This window comes from Brachyhypopomus gauderio, chromosome 4 (assembly GCF_052324685.1).
Source record: "Brachyhypopomus gauderio isolate BG-103 chromosome 4, BGAUD_0.2, whole genome shotgun sequence".
In the NCBI taxonomy this organism is placed as follows: Eukaryota; Metazoa; Chordata; class Actinopteri; order Gymnotiformes; family Hypopomidae; genus Brachyhypopomus; species Brachyhypopomus gauderio.
In genome coordinates, this window is record NC_135214.1 from 2,949,662 (window position 1) to 2,972,519 (window position 22,858).

At 48.2% G+C, this 22,858-nt stretch overlaps 1 protein-coding gene across 3 annotated transcripts; it reads left to right on the forward strand.

The window, feature by feature from the left end:
* Positions 1-479: 479 nt before the first annotated feature.
* tbc1d4 (TBC1 domain family, member 4) lies at positions 480-20,739 on the forward strand. 3 transcript variants are annotated; one of them, XM_077001527.1, is made up of 20 exons: positions 480-1,494; positions 6,431-6,994; positions 7,583-7,672; positions 7,961-8,065; positions 8,373-8,505; positions 8,622-8,713; positions 8,804-8,914; positions 9,095-9,220; positions 9,379-9,429; positions 10,285-10,490; positions 11,308-11,460; positions 14,010-14,152; positions 14,419-14,622; positions 16,025-16,186; positions 16,551-16,709; positions 16,829-17,073; positions 18,057-18,216; positions 18,332-18,501; positions 18,855-19,031; positions 19,775-20,739. In XM_077001527.1, the coding sequence occupies exons 1-20, from the start codon at positions 1,102-1,104 to the stop codon at positions 20,009-20,011; spliced, it is 3,681 nt and encodes a 1,226-aa protein (XP_076857642.1). In that variant the 5' UTR covers positions 480-1,101; the 3' UTR covers positions 20,012-20,739. The 3 variants fall into 3 exon arrangements, with proteins under 3 accessions (XP_076857642.1, XP_076857643.1, XP_076857644.1); XM_077001528.1 differs by lacking the exon at positions 11,308-11,460 and having other exon boundaries at positions 481-1,494; XM_077001529.1 differs by lacking the exons at positions 480-1,494; positions 6,431-6,994; positions 7,583-7,672; ... (11 more) ...; positions 16,551-16,709; positions 16,829-17,073 and adding an exon at positions 17,200-17,223.
* Positions 20,740-22,858: the final 2,119 nt, after the last annotated feature.

Consider the following 22,858-nt stretch of genomic DNA (forward strand, 5'->3'; position numbering starts at 1 on the left):
TTCTTTACATTATTCAGTAGTGTTGTACAATGATGATTCTTTAAACAGACTTAGAGCAAACTGGCACGAATAACTGTGTCGACGGGTTATTGCATACTGTTTACAAATGCCCAAATAAATTAATAGAAAGATAAGCCAAATTTAAGTTTTAAGGGAAACAAATTTGGCTTGAATTTGGTTTATCTTAATATTAATTTATTTGGTCATTTGTAAACCCGTAAATACGGTTATTCAAGCCAGCTCGCTTTAAATCTGTTTACATTTTTGACGAGATATCAAATCTTTACAAGCAGGATATGTAATTTATAACAAAAAATTAGGAAATCATGAGTGAAACCACATTACCGCTTTCTCGTTTAAGCGTTTGTTTTGGAACACCTGTTCTACGTTGACGTTCACGCGCGTGCTCGCTCGAGCCGCCCGTGCAGGCTGCGAAGAGGCACGCGGAGTCACGTGTGCGCTCTTCCACGCGCGCGCCCCAGCGCGAGGACGTCGGTGGGAAGCAGCGCTCCGCACACACGCGCTCGAGCCGTGGCCACTCCTCCTGGAACTGGACACGGTGGCGACGGGGCGCGCGGAGCTGTCGTTAGACGCGGCTTCACATTAGTTGCACGGGATGAATAAATAAATGAAAGTAGCGAGTTTAAAGGAGGTTCGCGGTGTGCTGCGGTGCAACAGTGGCTCGTGCAGCTGTGGAGGGGAGCGCCCTGCACGAGACCCAAACGCTGCCGTGTGTTTACAGTGCATGCACCAGGCGCCACGTTGTAGTAAGATACGGGGCAGTTGTCTAAGCTGGAGCTGTTGCATTATCTGAGTGGATGCTTCTTTCGTCAAGTTGATCAGTGCATTTGGAGAAAACTAGAAAACGACAGTGTCTCAAGAAATGAAGCTTATTTCAAGCAGGAAGGCATGTCCTAACTTTTTCTGATCTTCCATCAAAGGTTGTTTGAGTGACGTGGGCTACGTGTCAGTGGTACCAGTAACGTGTACCGGTCGCGTACGTCGGATCTCCACGGTTTTGGTGTGATCTTGCTGGAGTCCAGCCGCACGTTTGCGGAGCAAGCAAACGGGTCGTTTTCTTTGTCCTCGGTCTGAAGGGAGATGGGGGGATCGGATGACAAAGGGAATAATCGAAACCCAGACAAGATGTTCGCCCTCTGGTACCTGGGCTGGTCCTCGCTGGACCGGCGCACCACGCTGCCGATGCTCCCGTGGCTGGTGGCGGAGATCCGGAGGAGAAGCGAGAAGAACGAAGCGGGTCCCGCACAGGCCAGAGAAGTTCAGCTGTGTCTCACACCTCCCCTCGTCCGCTGCGTGCCCGCCAACAGCACCAACTCCTCCGTCTTCATATTCGAGCACAAAGCTCAGTTCATATCCAGATTTATCCACAACAGCCACGACCTTACCTACTTCGCATACCTCATACGGAGCCAGCCGGACAATCCGGAGTCCGAAATGGCATGCCATGTGTTCAAATCATGCGACCCGAAGCAGGTACGTGTCCAGACTGCAGTTGTCCCCAAACCTCCGGGACACGGGCCGTCTGCGTGGAGCGCCTTCAACTGTCTGATAACTGCAAAATGTTCATTTCATAATCAGTGTTGGCTCAATAGGGAATGGGACAGGCGTGAAGATACAGCAGTGCCATGAACCAGGTCCTGTCATTTACTGGTTATCAGGATACACACACACACACACACACACACACACACACACCCACACACACACACACACACACACACACGTTGTGGTTTAACCAAGTATGCACAACAGAATCGAAGCGCATAAACACACCTATAGATTTATTATAGATTTATTGAAGAGATTAAATAGCATTATAAAGACGAACAGAGAATCCATACTTTATTCGTCACTTTATGCCATAGCGTACCAGCTGCAGTATTCTGGATATTTAGTCTATGCAGGATTCTAATTGTGTAATTCTGCACAAGGTTTATGTGCACAAAATGCAAAAATGAAGCACGAATAGATACATTTGTTCTTAAACAACATATTTTGTTCAGTGCAAGTTTCCTGCACGTATATTTACTTTTTATCTGTTCTCTCTGAGCTTGGCTTTAGTTCATCTATAACGACTGTTAACTTTTATGTTGTGTAAATACAATTGTGTATAAGCTTAAGTTGCCTTAGGATAGTTTTAGATTCACTAATGCTATAGCAGCAATCTTACATTTCAATGATATCTTTAGTTCTGTTGGACAAGTGTACCTTTTGCATTCCTTCAAGTGCTACTTTTTGAGTTTGATCAATCATATTAATAAAAATATTATATGATTGAGGTACACTTTATATTTAATTTTTTTCCAGATGTCCTTGCTAGGTTAGGTTTTTAAGATTTGTGTATGCATAGAAAAACAGTGTATTTCTGGTGTACAGGGGCCATGTTGAGCACATGGCTTGTGTGTGCTCCTGGTCTGAAGGTGGGGGGGGGCTCTCTGTGGGGGGGGGGGGTGTCTGACACTCTTTTCCTGGAGTGGAGAGCTTGGTGGGAGTGCACGCAGTGGTTTGAAGCAGCCATGTGCACCTCAGGGCTGTAGCGTTATGCAAGAAAAACTCGCTGGGTAGCACCGCATGCCAGACGGAGCGTGAGGAACTTCTGCTCCACCCCCTGCAAACTCAACTGCGTGTACAGCCAGTGGCTGAGGCACTTGAAGCTCCCCTGGACTTCCTCTCTGTAGCCCATGGTAGTGCTACAGAACGGGTTTCAGATCTCACTCTTCTCAAGGAAGGCTTTATTTTCATAGAAACCACTACAGAAATGATCCTCCAAAACAGAGCAGTTGGGGAGCTGCCCCTTTACCCCTGGCTTTGCTTCATGTGTGTTCAGTTACACAATATGAACTGAGTGAAATGAAACTCGTGTTTGCGTAGTGCAAGAGTTTAATTTGTATTCATGAAGCCACCACACCATTCATTGTCCACTCCCTGTCCTGAAGGAATTCACACTACTGGACCTGGCTAATGTCTAGAATGCTTTTGGTTCTTTAGCTGTGTTCCGTTCATGTCTCCTAATTCAATTATGATTTCTTTCTGATACGCCAGACGTGGATTGTGAAGGCTGCGCCTTGCGTCAGTCCGAGTCATGTCTGGCCGTTGACCCTTTGCATGGATCTTCGCCTGCTGTTGACGGGTCACGACCCTCATGGAGCGCTGAAACACGAGACACACACCACAATCGGGAGCCAACAATAGTGTGAACCCTGGCGCGGCCCTGCCCTGCCTTGCGCCATTCGGCTGTGCTGTGGGGCTGCACGCTGATTCATTTTCTGTTTGAATATTGATAAAAGGAATTCGGCAGCAACCAGTGAAATTGCTCGCAGGTCATGTTACCTCAGATAAAACTGCAGTCTATAGGTCAGCAAATGTTTTGGCACCCTTTATTTGTCAACCAGAAGAGTATCGTCTTTGTCATAGATAATGACACTGTGTCACATGTTGGCCCTCACCATTCTTATTAAATCAGTTTCCCCAGACTGGCTCAAGCAAGCACTGGCCTGTTATTGTATAGTCCTGCACTTAAATGTCAGTCTTAGTTCCGTGTCACAATTAGGGGTTAGGACTTGTGCACGTTTGGTTAAATCAGGCTGTGCAGTTTCATTACATGAAGGTAAAGAAAAAATAGTGTAAAGGATTTAGCGCTTGGTGTTTTTAGAGTACTGCTCTGAGCTTCAAACAGGATGTTGGAGCAGGAACTATCTTTGCCTTCTGCATTTGAACATGGCTCATTGTTTGGGACTTGCTACTAACTCTGTAGTTACTGCTATGGTAAACTATTATACACATGCACATTTAGAACATAATGCAACTTGGTTAACCATAATGTCAGAGATTTGTTGGAAAACCTTCTGTGTTCTCTGGAAACGAGCCAAATGTCAGTTTAAAAACATGCAGCCACACCCTTCATTCCTGCTTCCACAAGTCAGCCCTTTTGCGAAAGATATTTAAGTCCGAGGTTTGCTTTTTGCCATAAACTCAAAGAGCCTTTTGTACCTGACTCAGTGTGATTTTCCATAAGTTATCCTCAGGGTTCAAGTAAAGTCCGAGCTCAACATGAACTGTGTTTATTCATTGAGATCTACCTCTGAATGATGCATCTATTCTCTTGTTTCGTGTCTGTGATGCTATATGAATGACTTGTTTTTCAGGGGTGGTCATCATGTCACACAGCTTTTCCTTGGACATGGAAGTGTGTCTGTAGTGTTGGTCATAGTTCCTCCGGTTCTGGGGCTGAACATTGCAGCATTAAGCTCTCTTTTCCTGCAGGAACCCTTTAACCTACACAGCTGAATGCCTTTTTTACAAGCTGAATTACATTTGTCCAGCAAACCTGCTGCTGGTTATCTTCAGCGGTAGTACGATCCTGCCTGGCATGCCGTAGTGTTTAGTTTACTCTCTGTTACTGCCTTGAACAAGTTATCCATTTGACCTTGATGCCAAACGGGCTTTATGAACCCAGGGTGCTCAGTCCCTTCATTTCAGGGCTGTTTTGTCTGACACGTTCACCTCGGGAGATTCGTATTCACTGGGTTTTTCAAACGAAAGCTTCTCATTCTAACATGGTTTAATGGAACATTATCCCTCGCCTGTCGCTGAGGGGCCCGAGTACCTCAGCGCACATGTTGACGTGTTCAGTAACGGCACAAACACCTACAGGGACCTTTTTAGGAGTGTATGGGAGGCTTGTATCCAGTTTGTAAGAACTGTTATGGTGTCTGTCTGCTGCCATTACTACACCATTAAGGGAAAAAAAGTCAATTTTGCATCACCTCCGAGACACTCTGGCTCCTGTCCCAGTTCTGACACCAGAGCACTGTTTGAGTGTTGCCAGCTAGACCCATCCTGCTAATGTAAATCGGTTTGGTTTTGTATGCCAAGCCTTGTATGTACATGGATTTAAGTGAAGTGTAAGGAACTCCTGAGTCTTGGGGAAGAGGCAGGTAGCCAGTATAGCCCCTTACCCCTCACGCTCATGTTATTTTCTACAAGTTACCCAGTGACAAAATGTGTAATCTCAACATACACCATGTTTATTCATTGAGATTTATCTCTGAATGACATATGTAGTCTCCTGTTTTGAATCTATGAGATAAAATACCAGACATAATAATATTGTGATGCTATATGAGTGACCTTACATGCAGTCGCAGTGTTTCTTGTTTTTTCATGTGTTACTACTTCTATGGAAAAATGTCTGTGACACCCAGGAACGAGTTGGCTACCTTCTCTTAGATTTATGTGAATATTGCATGTATTGCACTATTAGCCAACTTAACACCCAACAGGCACCCTGACACTGTTCCAAGACACTGTTGTTTTTTTTTAGCCTTTTGAGTTTCGCTTTAGGTTGCTGAAGGTGATAAATTATATTTAACATTGCAGTCAATGTCAGCTTGCTGATTGTGAAGATGTGTGTGGCTGATCTAGCTTCTGGTAGTGCATGATACCGTGTAGCCTAAACGTTATCTTCCATTTTGTTTTGCTTCATCTTTATTTAGCCAGTGGTTGAAATGTGAACGTTTATGATGGTGACCCCTTCAGTAGACGCTCCTCTGTCTTTCAGCTGTGCAGTAATCAAAATGGCTTTGGTTTGTTCTTTAGTACTGATGTGTTTAGGTCAAATGCAATATGGCTTCAGGGTTGCTGAGGGGGGAAAAAGTTGTTTCTAGCTGGCAGGATTAAAAGGATTGCTGAAGCCTTGGGTGTCTACAGTCAGGCAGATAGTTTACACAGGGAGAAATTTGGCACCCTGGCTGTTCTGTCTAGAGTCCTCCAGGGATGTAAGAGCAAACTGCCGAATCCTCACACAGGTGGCAAAAAGCACTAGAACGATGGTGAAGGATTTGCAGGTGTCTTTGGTTCACGATGATGCCTCTGTTTAAACGCTAATAACACCCCTGCGTGCTTACACCATTTCTTCTCTTGTTCCTGCAGAGATTCAAAAACATTAAGGCCCCACTATATGTAATTAATATGTACCATGATCCCATGTCTAATCTGAAATTTCTGCAAAACAGCAAATCACATATATCCCATTATATTTCCTAGAAGCATGGAACTGTCACATTTTTTCATAGAAACAAGGCATGCAAGGCTAAGTGAAGAATACAGTTCAGTAATCATAAAAGTAGAAAATATAAATGATGACAGTACAGCGCATATATTTATATTTATATATACATGTGTGTAGATGGTATTGTTTCTGGTAGGCATCCGCATGCATATGGCGATGCTCCTGCCAGTTTCTTCATGGAAATAAATGTAATCCCAGAACACCCTAAAATCCCCCTGTGAATCGGCTCCAGGACAGTTCTGGACCGGTTTGTGGAAGTTCTTGGCTGTTCTTGGCTAGGTGTGGAGACCACAGGCGTGCTTGCTGGCCTTCACAGTGAAGCCTCTTGTTCTCGAGCAGGTCCCCGAGGTCATCAGCAGCATCAGGCAGGCGTCTAAAGTTGCGCTGAAGGAGGACGCCAAGCCCAAGCAGGAGGGGGACGAGTCCTTTTACAACTCTCAGAAATTCGAGGTGCTCTACTGTGGCAAAGTGACGGTGGGCCACAAAAAGGCCCCGCCCTCGCTGATCGACGACTGCATCGACAAGTTCCGCCAGCACGAGCTGGAGCGCAAACGCCTGCGTCTCCTCAACGGCCAGCGAGGCTCCGGCGACGCCAGCGTGGACTTCACCATGGGCGACGACCCGCTGAGCGCCTCGCTCGACGAGGCCCTGGAGGCGGGGCCGGAGGCGGAGCCTGGGGGCGAGGCGGCCGGGCCGCGCGGCGTCGCCTTCCCAGAGTGCATCCTGGAGGACTCGGGCTTCGAGGAGCGGCAGGAGTTTCGCACACGCTGCAACAGCCTGGCTGGAGGCCAGAGGAGACCCCGGGAGGCGGGGGCCCTGGGACCCGTACGCAGGCGACACGCTAGCGCCCCCAACAATGTCCAGCCCTCGGACGCTGAGAAGAATCGCACCATGCTATTCCAGGTGAAGCCGCTCGTGCGTGTGTACTGAGCGTGTGGCCATGTAGGCCCAAACCAGCAGAGGGCACCACTGTGGTTTTCCATCATAGTGGATGCAAATGATTTTATTGGTCAATCAGTGCCAGCTACTGCACTTTAAGTAACACATTACACCACCATATGTACAAGACTTAAGTGTTTAGATCAGTTCCCTTTTAAGTAATTTTAATGTGATCAAACTGTCCAGACGAATCTGCCTGGATGGAATGGAATAACATTAAAGGCATTATGAGCATTAACTGAGCAGTAACTGAGCATTAACTGAGCAGTAGCTGAGCTGTTCTTCAGATGGACACACAAGGCCGTTTCTTCTGAAGACCGGCTGGTGCTCACAGTTTTATAATTAATTTGGCTGTGGGAAGTGAGTTCTGTGGCCTCCGTGACCGTGTGTGTATGTGCGTATGTGTGAGTATTTCAACTGCTGAGGTAGCTCTCAACAGAACGTGCTGCTTATCATGAGATGAGCATCAGCAGACATGGCTTGTATGTGTTCGGCTCTGCCGTTCTTCACGTCGGCGAGCGAGTGGACCACCTCTGTCTCCTGTGGCCTCAGGTGGGCAGGTTTGAAGTGAACCTCATCAGTCCGGACAGCAAGACCGTGGTGCTGGAGAAGAACTTCAAAGACATCTCGTCCTGCTCTCAGGTGTGTCACCTGCCGTCAGCGACTTGGTTTCTCTCTTAGCACTTTCACAGTAATCAGTCAAGCATAATTTACTGAACTGAAATTCACCACTGGTGTGTAGTTTGATGCCAACCTTACTGTCTTTTTATTCATTTGCAGCTGTATTCCTTACAGTCTTAAATATAATTTCTTTGCTAAGGTTATTGGGGGCTCATGCTGTGTATTCACTTGTCCTGATTTTTCGCCCTGTCTTGCCTGCTGTGGTATCATAACGCTCGAGGCCGTTTGTGTCCCTCCCACACACGGCAGGGAGTGAAGCAGACCGACCACTTTGGCTTCATCTGCCGGGACACGACAGAGTCTGGGCCGAGCCAGTACCTCTGCTACGTCTTCCAGTGTGCCAACGAGTCACTGGTGAGCATACACGGTCATACATAATCAGCTAGCATGAGAACAAGGGCAGTGTCCTGCCTGTGGTGTGAACATAACCCACGTTCAGTGTGCAGGCAGCAGCAGGTCAAAGGTCATAATAGGGGTCAAATAGGGTTCACAACGGTGCTTTGTTGAATTCTGTGCCACTCCCTTTACTCGAACAGCCTCCGAAAGAGTAAGCGTGATATCTTAAGCGTGATATAAACAACATCTCGCTGGTGCACGTGTGTTCGGTCGGGCTAATCAGCGGACCCGTCCCTGCTCCACGGGGGGCGTGTCATCCTCGCAGGTGGATGAGGTGATGCTGACCATGAAGCAGGCCTTCAGCACGGCCGCCGCGCTGCAGAGCTCCAAGACGCAGGTGAAGCTCTGCCAGGCCTGCCCCATGCATGATCTGCACAAGCTCTGCGAAAGAATCGAAGGTGCAGCCCCGCCCCCAACCCCCAGCTCCGCCTCCAGCCACGCCCCCAGCCCCACTGTATCCACTCAATAAAAACACTGGTTTATGGTGTTTTTTCTTCCTTTTTCCGGGCCTCAGGCTTGTACCCTCCAAGAGCGAAGTTGTCCATTCAGAAGTACCTCTCCCTGCTGAGCGACAACGAGCAAGCGGACATTTTTGAGCGTGTGCAGGTAAGCGCGGAGGGAGGCGCTGCTAACGAAAGGCGACGGCGCCGGTGTTTGTCCTCATCGTTGCTCTCCCGTTCTGTGCCTGCGTGACAGAGGATGAAGCCGGCGTGTGACCAGGAGGAGAACGAGCTGGTGATCCTCCACCTCAGGCAGCTGTGCGAGACCAAACAGAAGAGCCACGTTCACACTGGAGAGACCGCTCAGGTACACGCGCAGATCTGCTCCGTCCTGGAAACTCCACCTTCATGAACAGTGATCATCAAAGCTGAATTTTGAGTAAATCGATATATTTGGCCTGTTTGGGGAGTTGAATGTTATTGTTAAAATATGAATGCTGTATCTTAAGCCACGCTCACGCTGCTGGTTTTCCCGCCGCTCTGCTAGAACGCGTCCGCGGCCCACGGTGCTGGATCTGATGCCTCCAGCGCGGCTGGACGAAATAAGCTGGACCTGCTGAAGAACAAGGCTCGCACCTCCCTCACCAATTCACTGGAGAACATCTTTTCACGGGTGTGTGTGTGTGTGTGTGTGTGTGTGTGTGTGTGTGTGTGTGTGTGTGTGTGTGTGTGTGTGAGAGAGAGCTTGACCCATTTGTGTTTTTGCTTTTGTGGTGGCTTAATAATGCCATCACAAAATGAAGAATGACGTTTAATCTCTCTCTCCACCAGGGGGCGAGCCGAATGCGTATGCGTCTTGGAAGCATGGGCAGCTTTGATCGTGTGAGTAACATCTCGTGAAACGGCTCCCTTACGCGTCCCACGCCAATCCCACGCCATCCCAGAAATGCTACTTTACTCTCAGTTCAGTTGACTCGGGACCCCCTGCTACCACATACCACAGTATGGAGCTCCATGCTGACAGGCCGAAGCGCGTGGGATGTCTCTCTGTGACATACTGCTGCTTTGCCGACATCTGTTGGCGTCTCATAAGTGTGCGGCTGCTTGCTGAGTGCACCTCTCTGTCCAAGGCTGGTCTCTCTCCTGGACTCGGCGTCTGGCAGGGTGTCTGTGTCGGCATATATCACACCAGTGTGTGAAATGTGAGCTCGGAGTGTGCCTGCGACCTCGGGTCTCATGACCTGCTCACCATGGTTCACGCCCCCCCCCCCCCCCCCCCCCCCCCCCCCCCCCCCGGGTGTTATGGGGGGATGACGGGAAACAGACTCAGGAAGAGAGTCGGGGACAACAAAATGCAGCAATGCCCCCCCCCATTGTTCTCGGGACCGCTTCCGCCCACGTCAGTCTGTGCGATGTCTTGTCTCGTAGTCACAGGACACAGGCGTAGTCACAGGACACATTAGCATACAATTGATCCCAGCGCATTAATACACACGCACTTCTAGTGTGCCCAGTACAGTGTCCACACGTGGCAGTGCCCACAGAGAGTGCTGTGGACGGGCGAGTTGGGCACTGCCAGCGTCCAGGCACCTGTTTTGTGTTTTCGGTCTTGGGTTCGCCCCGATGGCGTCTGGACCTGGGTGCTTCTCTCGATCGCTCGTTACGGTGAAGTTCCTGCCCGCCCTTTTGAGGTCTGCTCACTGACCGCGTCGCCGTGTTTCTGGTTCTGGCCGGCAGCCGGACGACTCTCCCGGAGACTCGCCCCCCGGCACGCCGCCCGCCTGCCTGGACGAGGACCCGGACGCCCCCCAGTTCCGCCGCCGTGCCCACACCTTCAGCCATCCACCAATCAAGAAGAGGATCTCCTTTACGGAACTGCCCACACAGCCCAAAGTTCAACTACACAGGCAGCACTCGGTGGCACCCGAGCTGCTTCAGAGCAGGTAACGCATCACTTCCTGTTTGCCCTCGCACGATCGGCTCGGGGCTGAGCGTCTGTTCACCGCACGTCTGGCTAGCACACTCTTGAGATTCGGTTTAGAGGTGAACTGCAGATTACTCATGAATCGTGATCTTCGAGTCATTACCTGCTGACTTTTCCATTTGTCTGTCGGGTGTAGATTAGATCTGGACAGCATTAGTTTTGCTCTAATGCGCAAATAGATTTGGCTGATATAGTGACAGTTGAATTAGGAAGGATGTAGACGCGCGTGCTGAAATAGATGCTGAGTCATTGGCTTGGTTTCCTCTTGTTTGGAGAAAGGATGTGCATCTTCATACGATCAGTAAAAGACTGCTGACTTTAGCATGTATGCTAACATGGATAAAGAAGTATGAAGCATGTTGCATCACTGAATTAACACTAATGGCAAACAAATGATCGAATCAGTGGGACACAAGTGATTGAACTTTAACTGCCATTCTGATTAAGATTTGTTATATTATGTAAAGATATTAAAAAGGGAGCAAAATATTTAATATCTGTCAAAGATATTTTTCAGTTGGAGCAAACGGAGAAGCTTGTATTAACAAGAATCGAGAGATGGGTAAGATTGTTAGCAAAACAGTTTTGGTAAAAGCAGTGTGTTTACTTTGAAAGAACACTCGGCCTCAACACGCTCAGTTGAGGGACAGTGGCGCTAGTCTCGTACGCAAACGGGGCTGTTTGTCTTACGGTCCTGCCACAGTGGACTTGTTTCGTGCCTGTCGTAATGTGTGTGTGTATGTGTGTGTGTGTGTGTGTTGTGGCACTTCTTTTAGCCCGGCGCGTGTCCAGAGAGCGCGCAGTGTGTCTGAGGGCGAGTCCTCCTTCTCCCTCCCCACCTCCTTCACCACCTCCACTTTCCTGAAAGGTTTTAACCTGGGCTCCCTCGGCTCACTGACCCCCCTGCCGGACAGTGCCAGCCTCAAGAGGTGAGCGTGGACACCCCCCCCCACTGTCCTGGCACCAGAGCCGCATGGTGACGATGCAAACACCCCCCCCCCCCTCCCCCAATCACGACACTACGACGGCTGCAACCTTCTCTACGTCTGTGTGGTCCTCACCCCACCAACACGGCTACGTAGCTTCTCAGAGGAGCCGCGTGTCTCGGTCTCTCTCTGTCTCTTCGCACGGCCAGACTGTTTGTCGGCGTCTACGGGGAACCGGGAAACCTGATTGGTCAGAGGCTCCCTCTGCCCCCTGCATGCTCCGCCTCCAGGCTTAACCCACAGAGCCACACGCTTCCCTCCCCCTCACAGCGCGAGCAGCACGTGGCCGTCCTGTTTCCAAACTGACCACCGCTTTCTACTAATCAAGGCTACCTTCTTTCCCCTTTAGCTTTTTAATTATTTCAAAGATGCGACTGTAGTGAAATTAACACATGGCCGTGTCTTTATAAATAATTTTAAAATTCCGATTAATGATAGGAGCTTTGTAGTGTGCCGTTTGTCATCTAACATCACACGCTAGGTAGCGTCACATTGGGCTGCCCTTTGGGTAGATGTAGTTTACTGGTAAAGGTGATGTTTCTGCATTACTTTACGGTTTAGGAACAAGAACACTGATGTGAATGTCCAGAACTTTTAACTCACAAGAGCTCTTGTTCATTTTTAAATAGTAAACAAGTAATAGTATTGTTCTGAAATTTTGGAGGCTTCTCTGCTTGTTTAGAACTGGAATCCTGTAGGTACCTTGAGCACTTAACCCAAGCCCTGCAACATTTAATAGCACATTCTCCATCATCATGGATACGGATACTGTTCTCATTTCAGTCAACAAAACGACAGCTTGGAAATAGATTATTCTAGCGGGCTTCCCCTGGACCGTTTGATGCTTTTACATAATAGATGATGGAACACTGTGGCGAAAGAACCAGAGAGCAGGTTGAATTTGAAATGGTACAACTTTCATCAAAGATGATACCCGGTCTTGATTTGCCTGTGTGTTCCTTGCTGACGTCCCTGTTGTTAATTTCAAGTACAGTGTGCTGTCTTCTTGGATACAAGTCACTGTTTGTCTTTGAGGACCATCAATTATCATAAAATTGCAAAAGCATATTTTTGTTTGTTGAGACATACTGAGTCAATCTTAGATGAGGTAGTTTGAGCTTGGTAGTGGACAATGGCGCCAGGGTTCTCACAGTTTAAAGAGACGTTTTACCTCACGTTTGGTGAGGTTGCACGTCTGGCTTTGCTGCTGCCTGCGTTGGCCAGAGTAGAGGTGAGTTAGTCGAGCCGAGTCCTGAGGGAGTCTGGGGGAGTGAGTGAATGAGTTTCCTGTAACTGTGTTGATGCAGGTCGACATTGGAGAGAACCCCCCAATGGGGCTACAACAGTTTTATTGTCATATATGTTCAAGTTCAACAACGGGCGTGTTGGTCCAGTGACGTGTATTTTCATCAGTAGTCACTCAGACGCAATAATGTGTTGCTACTGGACATGCATATAAGTAATCTAAATATAGGCCTGCAGTGATGCTTTGTGTTTTAGCCACAACAAATCTGCCCATTAACCTCTAAGTGGAGGTCTGTGCACATACACTTGTCTGTTATGCATGAAACCGTTTAACATTTTTGGACTCTGTGTTTAATAAGTCTCTAATAGTTCTGTAACTAATTGTGTTTTAGTGTTTGGTTTTTGTCTTTCTGTGCATAATTAGGAACTAACAGTAACATAACATTAAAACCTTCAGTCCCGGTCAGAAGGTTGGACACACCTGTTTTTAAAATTAATAAAGGCATTTTTAATCTAATGAATTATGCTTATATTTGATTCTGAAGACATGCTATTTGGGAGAGGCCTATGTATGAATACATTTTCAAAACACACAAATTTTAAATACACTTTAAGCAATTGGTTTAAATTGGTTTAATATGAGAATGTCTACAAGAAAAGCATTCTGGGTAGCTGCCTCGTGAGGTTAAGTGAAGTATAGCATATAGTTATTTAAGATGGTCAAATTATATTCATCACCATATTCACCACCATGTTTTTTAATGTAGCAAATGTTAAAGATAAACAACATGTTTGACTGGTACTATATGGTGTCATGAACTTTGCCTTGAGTTGCTAATGGCAGCCTGCATGTAGTGCAGGGCTTGAGGCTTCTGTTTAATTATTAAAGTAATTCTACTTAAAATATTTAGCTATTGTTTACTTAAAAATTCAGAAGAAAAACCATTATGTAACCACGTTTCCAAACAAAATCACTGCTTATTTCCTGGGTGATGCAAAATGCACCATTTTAGAAGTTATAGGATGGATCAAATATGGTAAAAATGTTTAAAATCATTTAAAAGTTCAAATGTTTGTGTTGGACAATATGACCAAAAACATGATATTCAAGGCAAGGATGAAAAATATATTTACTAGGTGTAATTCCACTTTATGGAAGGATATATATGTATGTATTCACAATTGGGGTGCATGTGTTTGCGTATTTGTATGTGCGTGCTTGTATGTGTGTGTGTGTGTGTGTGTAGTAATGGAGAGAGCAGGAAGAGGAGTCTCTCTGGTTCTGACTCCCTGACTGCTGTGACTCCACGTCGAGTGTCTTGGCGTCAGAAGATTTTTCTCAGGGTGGCGTCGCCCCTTAACAAGGCCTCTGCCTCCACCCTCAGTGCTGGTGGGTAAACACACAAACAGACGTGTGTACAGTCAACACGGGCCTCCTCCTTCCTGACGCCGTGTTTATAGTCAACACTGTTGTTTAGTTCATGCTGCCTTTAATGCCTGTGTGCTTCTGTACAAGTTCTTCTCAGACTGTATCAGCAAAACCAAAATGAACTTATGGCGCTTAATGTTGACACTCTTCAGCTTTCACTAAATTACTGTACCAGTGTCCGTCAACCGTGAGTGAGTGAGTGAGAGGGTTTTTTGGCTGTTTTGTAGACATGGATGCCCAGGAGTTGCTGCCCCTCTCTCCTCGGCCCTTAGACCAGGGGCAGGACGTTGTGGCGTGTTTGCTGGCCGGCGAGCCCCCCGGGGGGGAGGGGGGCCACCGCACCCCCGCTGACTACAGGGCGCTCTGGAGGAAGGCCATCCATCAGCAGATACTGCTCATCCGTATGGAGAGGGAGAACCAGCGCCTGGAAGGTCTGGGTCACACACACACACACGCTAACACACACACGCTAACACACACACGCTAACACACACACGCTAACACACACACGCTAACACACACACACACACACGCTAACACACACACTAACACACACACACACACACGCTAACACACACACACACGCTAACACACACACACACACACACAAGATTAGTGCACCATCTACGTGTTTATCTGGGACTGGACACGTGTGGTGTTATCGCTGCAGTAGGGGCCCCTGCAGTCACACCTACTCCAGCTACGCTGTGGTTTCTCTCCTTCTCCATTTGTCCATGCATCAGTCGCTGGTGCCTCAGCTTCACATTCTGGGACACCGATATATTTAGACCCAAATGCCCGGATTAAGTTCCAGGATCTCTAAGAACCTTTTTTAATTTCAGTGGTCTCCTAGCTGTGGTGTACTATTTACGGAGGACAGCTTTCTAAACATATTACTCTTGTATCATAAACGCTTACAGTCAAAGCTGCCTGTTGTAAATGTAATCGCACCTTGAACGGTTTGTTTATATTAAAGGGAATTGAATTAAGTTTGTGGCTTGTGAAATATTGCCCTCTGTTGGCAACGAAAGCCCACACTAAGCCTCGTGCTCCAGTCACGGCTATTCTCTCTTCCACACACACTCTCTCCCTCGGCCTGTTGGGTTGGCGGTTCGAGTGCGCTGTGGGGACCTGCACAATTAAGCAGAAGGTAGGAGAACTTGGTGGAGGCGTGGCCGTAACGGAGGCGTGGCCATAGCACGAGACCAGCACAATGCCATACTGCGACTGTAGTGAACGCATGACCTCGTAACAGTAAGAGGCAGACGAACTAACTGTAAAACCTACACGTGAGAGAGGCAAACTGCACTCGCTCACACGCTAGTCTGGCTAGTTTGGCTTGTGCTTTAGTTTGTGCTTTAGTTTGTGCTTTAGTTTGTGCTAAAGTTTGTGCTAAAGTTTGTGGTTTAGTTTGAATTATTGAATGTGTAGATTGAATTTCCTTCGATGAGGAGCTTCGCTGCAGTGTGTGTGTGTGTGAGACCTTCCCAGCTTCTGATTGCAGATGGGTTGTTTGAGCACTGCTGTGTGTTTCACTAGCGTGTGAAAACGCTGTTTGCTTCGCTGCTGATGGATGTAGAATGACCCCATCACTCGATGCAACTATGCAGCAGCATCTGAAGTTGCTATGGCATCTGACTCCTCTGTCCCCATAGTAACAGCAGGTGACTGGGTCTAGGATACTTCCTCCTGTCTCTCTGACGACCCCTTAAGTCCTGCAGCCTGAATGGTTTTTCTACACACAGCTCCAATTGTATGAATGTCTAGCTAGCATGGTCCACAGGGTAAAAACAGAGCGTGTGTGTGTGTGTGTGTGTGTCCTCCCGTGTACAGCCAGCTGTGATGAGCTGCACATCCGTAAGGTGAAGCTAGACTACCAGGAGGTGGGCGAGTGTCCGAAGGAGGTTCAGGCCATGTGGGAGAGGAAGCTGAGTGTCCCCTGCAGGACCAAGGTCCAGTGGGACAAGGAGGAGACCGCTGCTGCCCTCTGTCAGGGTAAGTGGAGCCTCCTCTCCTCCCTTCTCCTCCCTTCTCCTCTCCTCTCTTCTCCTCTCTAATTCTTCACGCTGCTTTCTGTGTTGCTGATTCTTTGCACACTTGAGTTTGTTTACAGAATCAATTGTTGAAATGTAAACAAGCATTAAAGAATTTAAATCCTGTCCTTTGCTTACGAGACATTTTTATATCTGTCTATAAATATTATTACATAATTCCTCAGTCAACCTTTCCCAAACGGTCCTAGTGCATTTCATTCGTACAGACGTCCGTTATAGTGCCAGTGGTGTGTTTTAACCTCCCTTTTGAGATTAAAGTGTGTGTGTGTGTGTTCGTTTGTTTGCATACCTACGTGTGTGTGTAGGCGTCCCTAAAGGTCGTCGTGGGGAGGTGTGGCTGCTCCTGTGTCAGCAGTATCGCCTGCGTCAGCGTCTGCCCCAGCGTCTCCAGTCCCCAGACACGCCGTACCAGGACCTTCTCAAGCAGCTGACGGCCCAGCAGCACGCCATCCTGGTGGACCTGGGTGTGTGGCCCACTCCCCCCTCACCCCGCTCTTCCTCTCATTACATATCCAATAATACATTTTCACTCACCTGCCCTTCCCCCCGTGACATGCCCCACCCCTGACTCCGCCCCCCCCAGGCCGAACCTTCCCCACGCACCAGTACTTCAGCGCCCAGCTGGGGGCGGGCCAGCTGTCCCTCTACAACCTGCTGAAGGCGTACTCGCTGCTGGACGCGGAGGTGGGCTACTGCCAGGGCATCAGCTTCGTGGCGGGTGTTCTGCTGCTCCATATGAGTGAAGAACAGGCCTTCGACACGCTCAAGTTCCTCATGTACGACCTGGGCCTCCGGCGACAGTACCGGCCCGACATGGTCTCTCTGCAGGTGCGGGTGTGGGCCCGGGGCCTTTTCGTTCCGTCTGAATCCACAGATTTTGCCCGTGTATGTCGTGGTCATCAAGAATGTAGCTGGACAGCTTTTTTTAATGACCACCCCAACCGGCGCCAGTACCGGCCCGACATGGTCTCTCTGCAGGTGCGGGTGTGGGCCCGGGGTCTTTTCGTTCTGTCTGAATTCACAGATTTTGCCCGTGTGTGTCGTGGTCATCAAGAATGTAGCTGGACAGCTTATTTAAATGACCCCCCCCCCAACCTATAATGTAAGCTGAGGGTTTAATGTTGAGAAGTTACTGATTTACCTTCAATGAGGTACGTGCTTCTGTGCGGTAGCTGCTGTAATAAATACTGCATTGTAGTTTTGGAATGTAACTTTGGAACTCGTGATTTGAAGCTTGTAAGAAGCTTTATATGTGACCGCACAATTCTGATTCGTCCATTCACCTTGGGCCACACCCCTTTCACCCCACTATGAATACTCTCCACTTTCTAAAGCAAATCACACACATTTGCACGTTGGAGCCACACCCCCTGTCCAAACACCTCAGTCAACCTCCAGTCTTCCACTCTCGTTAGCCGCACTGCTAACGTTTAGTCCTCAGGACAAGTGGGTGAGCCAGCTACTGCTACCCTGCACTCACTATCTCTACCTGGCCAGAACTCATCCTCTCTCTCTCTCTCTCTCTCTCTCTCTCTCTCTCTCTCTCTCTCTCTCTCTCTCTGTCTCTGTCTCTCTCTGTCTCTTTGTCTCTCTCTGTCTCTCTCTTTCTCTCTGTCTCTCTGTGTGTCTCTTTCACTCTCTCTGTCTGTCTGTCTCTCTCTCTGTCTGTCTTTCTTTTTCACTCTGTCTCTCTGTGTCTCTCTCTCACTCTCTTTGTCTCTCTCTCTCTGTCTCTCTCTCTGTCTCTTTCGCTCTGTCTGTCTGTCTCTCTGTCTGTCTCTCTCTGTCTCTCTCTCTCTGTCTCTCTCCAGATCCAGATGTACCAGTTGTCCCGTCTGCTGCATGACTACCACCGTGTGTTGTACTCCCACCTGGAGGAGTACGAGGTCAGCCCCAGCCTGTACGCAGCACCCTGGTTCCTCACGCTCTTCGCCTCACAGTTCCCGCTCGGCTTCGTCTCCCGCGTCTTCGGTGCGTTCGGCCCTCCTCTCCCTCCTCTTCCTCCTCGCCCTCCTCTTCCTCCTCACCTCCGCGCCTCCACGCTCAAGTTTTGTGAACGCCTTTCTGTGTTGCGTATATCTCGCAGATCTCCTGTTCGTCCAGGGCACGGAGGTGATATTTAAGGTGGCTCTGTGTCTGCTGAGTAACTGCGAGGGGGAGATACTGGAGTGTGACAGCTTTGAGAGTATTGTGGACTACCTAAAGACCACCATCCCCACTCTCACACACAACCAGATGGAAGAGACCATCACCAAGGTACAACAGAACCCAGCTTAACCTTAGTGTATTGGGCCAGTGCAAAACCACGCCCTGTGCACTGCAGTTAGCATGTAATCACAGACGTAGTACCATGTGACCGCTGAACAAACAGACAAAGGTATTGTGGTTCTTTTATTGTGCAATACTTCCTACTGTGTCCCGTGTTTGCCGTGTTTGAGCTGATAACAGGAACTCTACTCACTAATCTACCACTCATGACCAGCTTCAACTTTAGCCATAAGTTTTAGTTCGCAACAAAATTTAGTTCACAAGATTTCATCCAATTGTTCTTTGGAGACTGATATCCGCACCACTCGTAGTAATGGCCAGAGGGCGCTGTTTCCCGGCAGGCTTTAGAGATGGACATCTCCAAGCAGCTGCACGCTTATGAGGTGGAGTACCACGTCTTGCAGGACGAGATGGTGGACAGCGCTCCACCCTCGGAGGACTTGGAGAGACTGGACCGGCTGGAGAAGACCAGTGTTCAGCTGAAGAAGCAGAACATGGACCTGCTGGAGAAACTGCAGGTTTGAGGGGGTTTGGCTCTTTTGCTAAGGCTAATTGCTTTGTGATTGAAAGTTGCTATTAAGAGCGGTTTGAGTTTAAACAATACGGTGAAGGCAAGCCGGTAACTGTGCTGAAGAAGGAGGAAACAGGCTTTTAGAAAAGTAGAGTCTGTGGTTACATATGCACAGGTAGGTGGCAGCATTGTTCAGTTTTTGCTGAGCTCAGAAAGGACAAAGGAACTCAAACATCTCTGCCAGCAAATGTTCTGCCAGAGATTCGTCCATTGATCCAGACTTTTGAGAATCCTTCAGATATATTCACTTGCAGATATATTCACTTGCAATCTCTTTCTGTTCACTTATTTCATTAAGAAGCACTTTGAGGTCGTCTGCATGTTTGTGTTAGTAGTTTGCATTTGTGTTTTACCTGCCAGACATGAAGTCAAGAGAAAAAAAAATTAAATTAAATGGTGTTGATCAAAATTTGGATTACAATGGTGACGTGTCACTAAATATTATGAGGTTTGAATTACCCCCATAGGGGAAATACTGAAAGATGATCTCATTAAAGGTAATCGGTCTTCAGCCAGACATCATCCATCTTAATGTCCCGTGTTCTCCTCCCCACGGTTGCTAACGGCCAGGAGGTCTAGCGTGCCTTCGGTAGACCACAGCTCTGTAGATACCTACAGTAATTGACGCAGGCTTACAGCAGTCTGCTAGCTTGCGGTTCTTAGTTGTGTGTGTGTGTGTGTGTGTGGTAGGCAGCGCGGGTGAAGATCCAGAGCCTGGAGAACAGCGTGGAGAGCTTCCTGGCCCGTGAGAGCCAGATGAAACACCTGATCCGCTCTCTGGAGCAGGAGAAGGCCTCCTACCAGAAGACTATCGAGCGCATGCGTAACAGCCTGCCCGCCGAGGTTGTTGCCGCTGGCGACGTGGAGATGACCCAGCTCAAGGCTAGCGGCACCAGCAAAACCAAAACAGCCAGCAAGAAGCCCTGAGCAGGCTGGCTGGATCCAGACAGGTCACGCCCCCACCCCCCAACCCCCCCCACCAATAGGAAACGAGGGCGGGAAATGAAAGGTCCTGTTTCCTCCGCTCTCATCCCTCTGTTTTAATCCACTTCAGCTTCAGTGAGGAGGTTCTCCTGGTCTCCTCATTTATTGACCGCTGCTACTGTTTCTGCTGTGTGGCAAATACTTGAAAACACTACGAATGTATTTTTTTCCCCCCAAAGAACAGTGTGAGTCACGGCTGAGGGAAGGTTGCCTTGATGTCTGTGTGTGATTTAGGACGGGGAGGCATGAGGAGGCCAGTTTGTGTGCGCCGGAGAGCTTCTCATGATGGAGTGCCACAAAAGAGACAGTGATGCATTCTGGGGGAAAAAACACAAACAAATATTTGGCCTATCAGATCGACACTGTGCTGGAAGAGCTTAACCCAAAGTTCAGGCAGGAACTGAAAGTGTCTCTTCATTTCCTCTCCGAGCTGCCGATTGTCATCCAAATTTAACCTCCTCTCCAAAACCTTCTGCTGGTCGGGTGCTTCACCCAGAACTGAAGGGCCTTCAAGACAAATGAGTCACATTGGGAGACGCGAGATGTTCACCTGCCACAGCGCTGGGTTGGCGTACGTGCAGTGGGCCGTTGCTTTTGCACAGAGTGTTTAACATATGAGACTGTTTACTGCAGCTTCACAACTTCTGCAGTGGGGGGGGGGGGGGGGGGGGGGGGGGGGGGGGGTACACACACAAAACATCTAACCCCACCTCTCCCAAAACCTGTTTCTCCATCTATAAACGACCATTGTCTTTTGTGTAGAGTCTTTTTGCGTGTTTTCGGTGTCCAGGACTGGTGGTCGTCTGGCAACCCAGCATTTACGCAGATGTCTCGCGTTGTAAATGGACGCTCGGTCGCTGTTGCTATGCAAAGTGTTGTTACGCTTCAACCGCAAAATTCTTGTTTTGTTTTTTTTTTTCCCTCATCCTGACGATAAAGTAAGACCTGTTCCCCAACTGCGGCCATGTTGTGAACAGCGGTTACCCGGTGCAAATGAATAGTTGAGTCATCATTCCCTCCGCTCCAAAGGCTGTGATAAGTGTGGATTCCTTTATTAAAATTTGATTTCAAGAGCAATGAATGTTGCAGGTTGTAGGAGTGGAGAGAGGGGAGAGAGAGAGGTGGGTTAACGTGTTTTTCTGTGATGAGTGGCTGCAGTTGTATGTGCTGTCATCAGGTGAGGTGTACTTCCTGGTCGATCTCATAAGCCCCGCCCTCCCATGTGACCAGCAGAGAACCAATCAGGTGGCTGATGAGCAGAATGGGAACCTGTTGGATTCTGTTGTTTTCCACATGTAAAACCTTCACGAAAGCGGTCCGAAGAACATACATGTGTCTGACGAGGAATCTCTCATCGACAGCGCCAACGCCTCAGACGGTGTGGGGATGCCTGGAAAAGGCTGCGCGCTCATATCGGACATTTTCTCATTTCTCAAGGGTTTGTTTTGCTCCAGTTATCAGTTATCACCCGAGATCTACACGTCCGTCCACTCCACCATCACAGGGCTGGGCGGCACACACTGCTGTTGTCTTACGCTCACAGTTAAATGAACAGTTGGCAGAAGTTGGCCGGGCTCTGCAAACAGACACAGCACCACGCTTCATCCAGTCCTGGGTTTATGTGCGTTTTAGTTGATTTGTGGCCAGGGTAATCTCCTGTTGCTGCCACAGAGCTGAAGGGTTGCAGATGGGCTACTGATTACTGTTATGAGTGTGAGAGGGTTTTTTTTTTTTGTATTGTACCTTTCTTTTTTTTTTTTAAGTCGTTCTAGAAATCCTCAAGTGTATTATACTTTCCAAATTGAACTCGAATCAAGTATTTTTTCAGATCCCCCCCCCCCCCCCCCCCCCCCAACCCCCCAGTTGCTTTTATTGGTCGTAAATAAATGTATATTTAGGAGGCCAGTGGTGACATTTTGGAAACAGTCAGTTTAGTTTGTCGTGCATTAAAAACGCGGACAGGCTCTGTAGGTGTCTCCTTGTGTCTGTTGACAAGATAATTATTTGAATGAAAAGGCCTAATCCAGTAGACTCTGGTCTGTTGCTTTTAAAGTGTGGAGCGACTGCTCAGTAGAAATCATTGATGCAGGAGGCGAGTTGCTCTCGACTGCACATACATGACAAGGGGCTCTGGTGGCGAGAGACATTGGTTTTAACTCACTTCTAACGTAACGCATTGTGAAGCACCTGTTAACATACTGATGGCAAATACTCCCAGCAGAGTGAATGTATTTTTTGAGGCTTTGTCTCAGAGTCCCTCTGGTCTGCTTGGCTTCTGTTCTGAACAGCCGGCAGGCCATCGGGCATCATGTCTTCACTCACTGAGACTCGTTTCAGTCCAAAAGTGTCTTATCGTATTTACAGCAGGTTGTTGAAGTCTTCTAAAAGTTCTTGTGTCGTCTGTCTCCTGATTCGGCATGAACATGGGTGCTGAACCTGGTCCTTCTGTCCTGTGTCTGGTAATCCAGTCCAGGTCCTTCAAGGATGAGGGGGGTGCACAAGCCCCCTTTGTAGACCTGCGTCAACTGTAACTTCGTATGGCCCTTGAAGTGTGTGCTAAAAAACCAACATAGAACCGATAAAAAAAATATACATGACAGTTAATCTCATGCTTTCTGCCGCTCCATATAGAAGGTGCCAAATGCAATATTTTCTTATTAATGTCTTTCATAAAGCGTGAGTCATGGTCACAGTCTGAAGGTCTCTTATGGTTTGTTTTTCCATTGCATCAATGTTCTTTGATCATCACTTGTCTGTTGGTCAAGACCCTATAACCTATTAAAACATGTG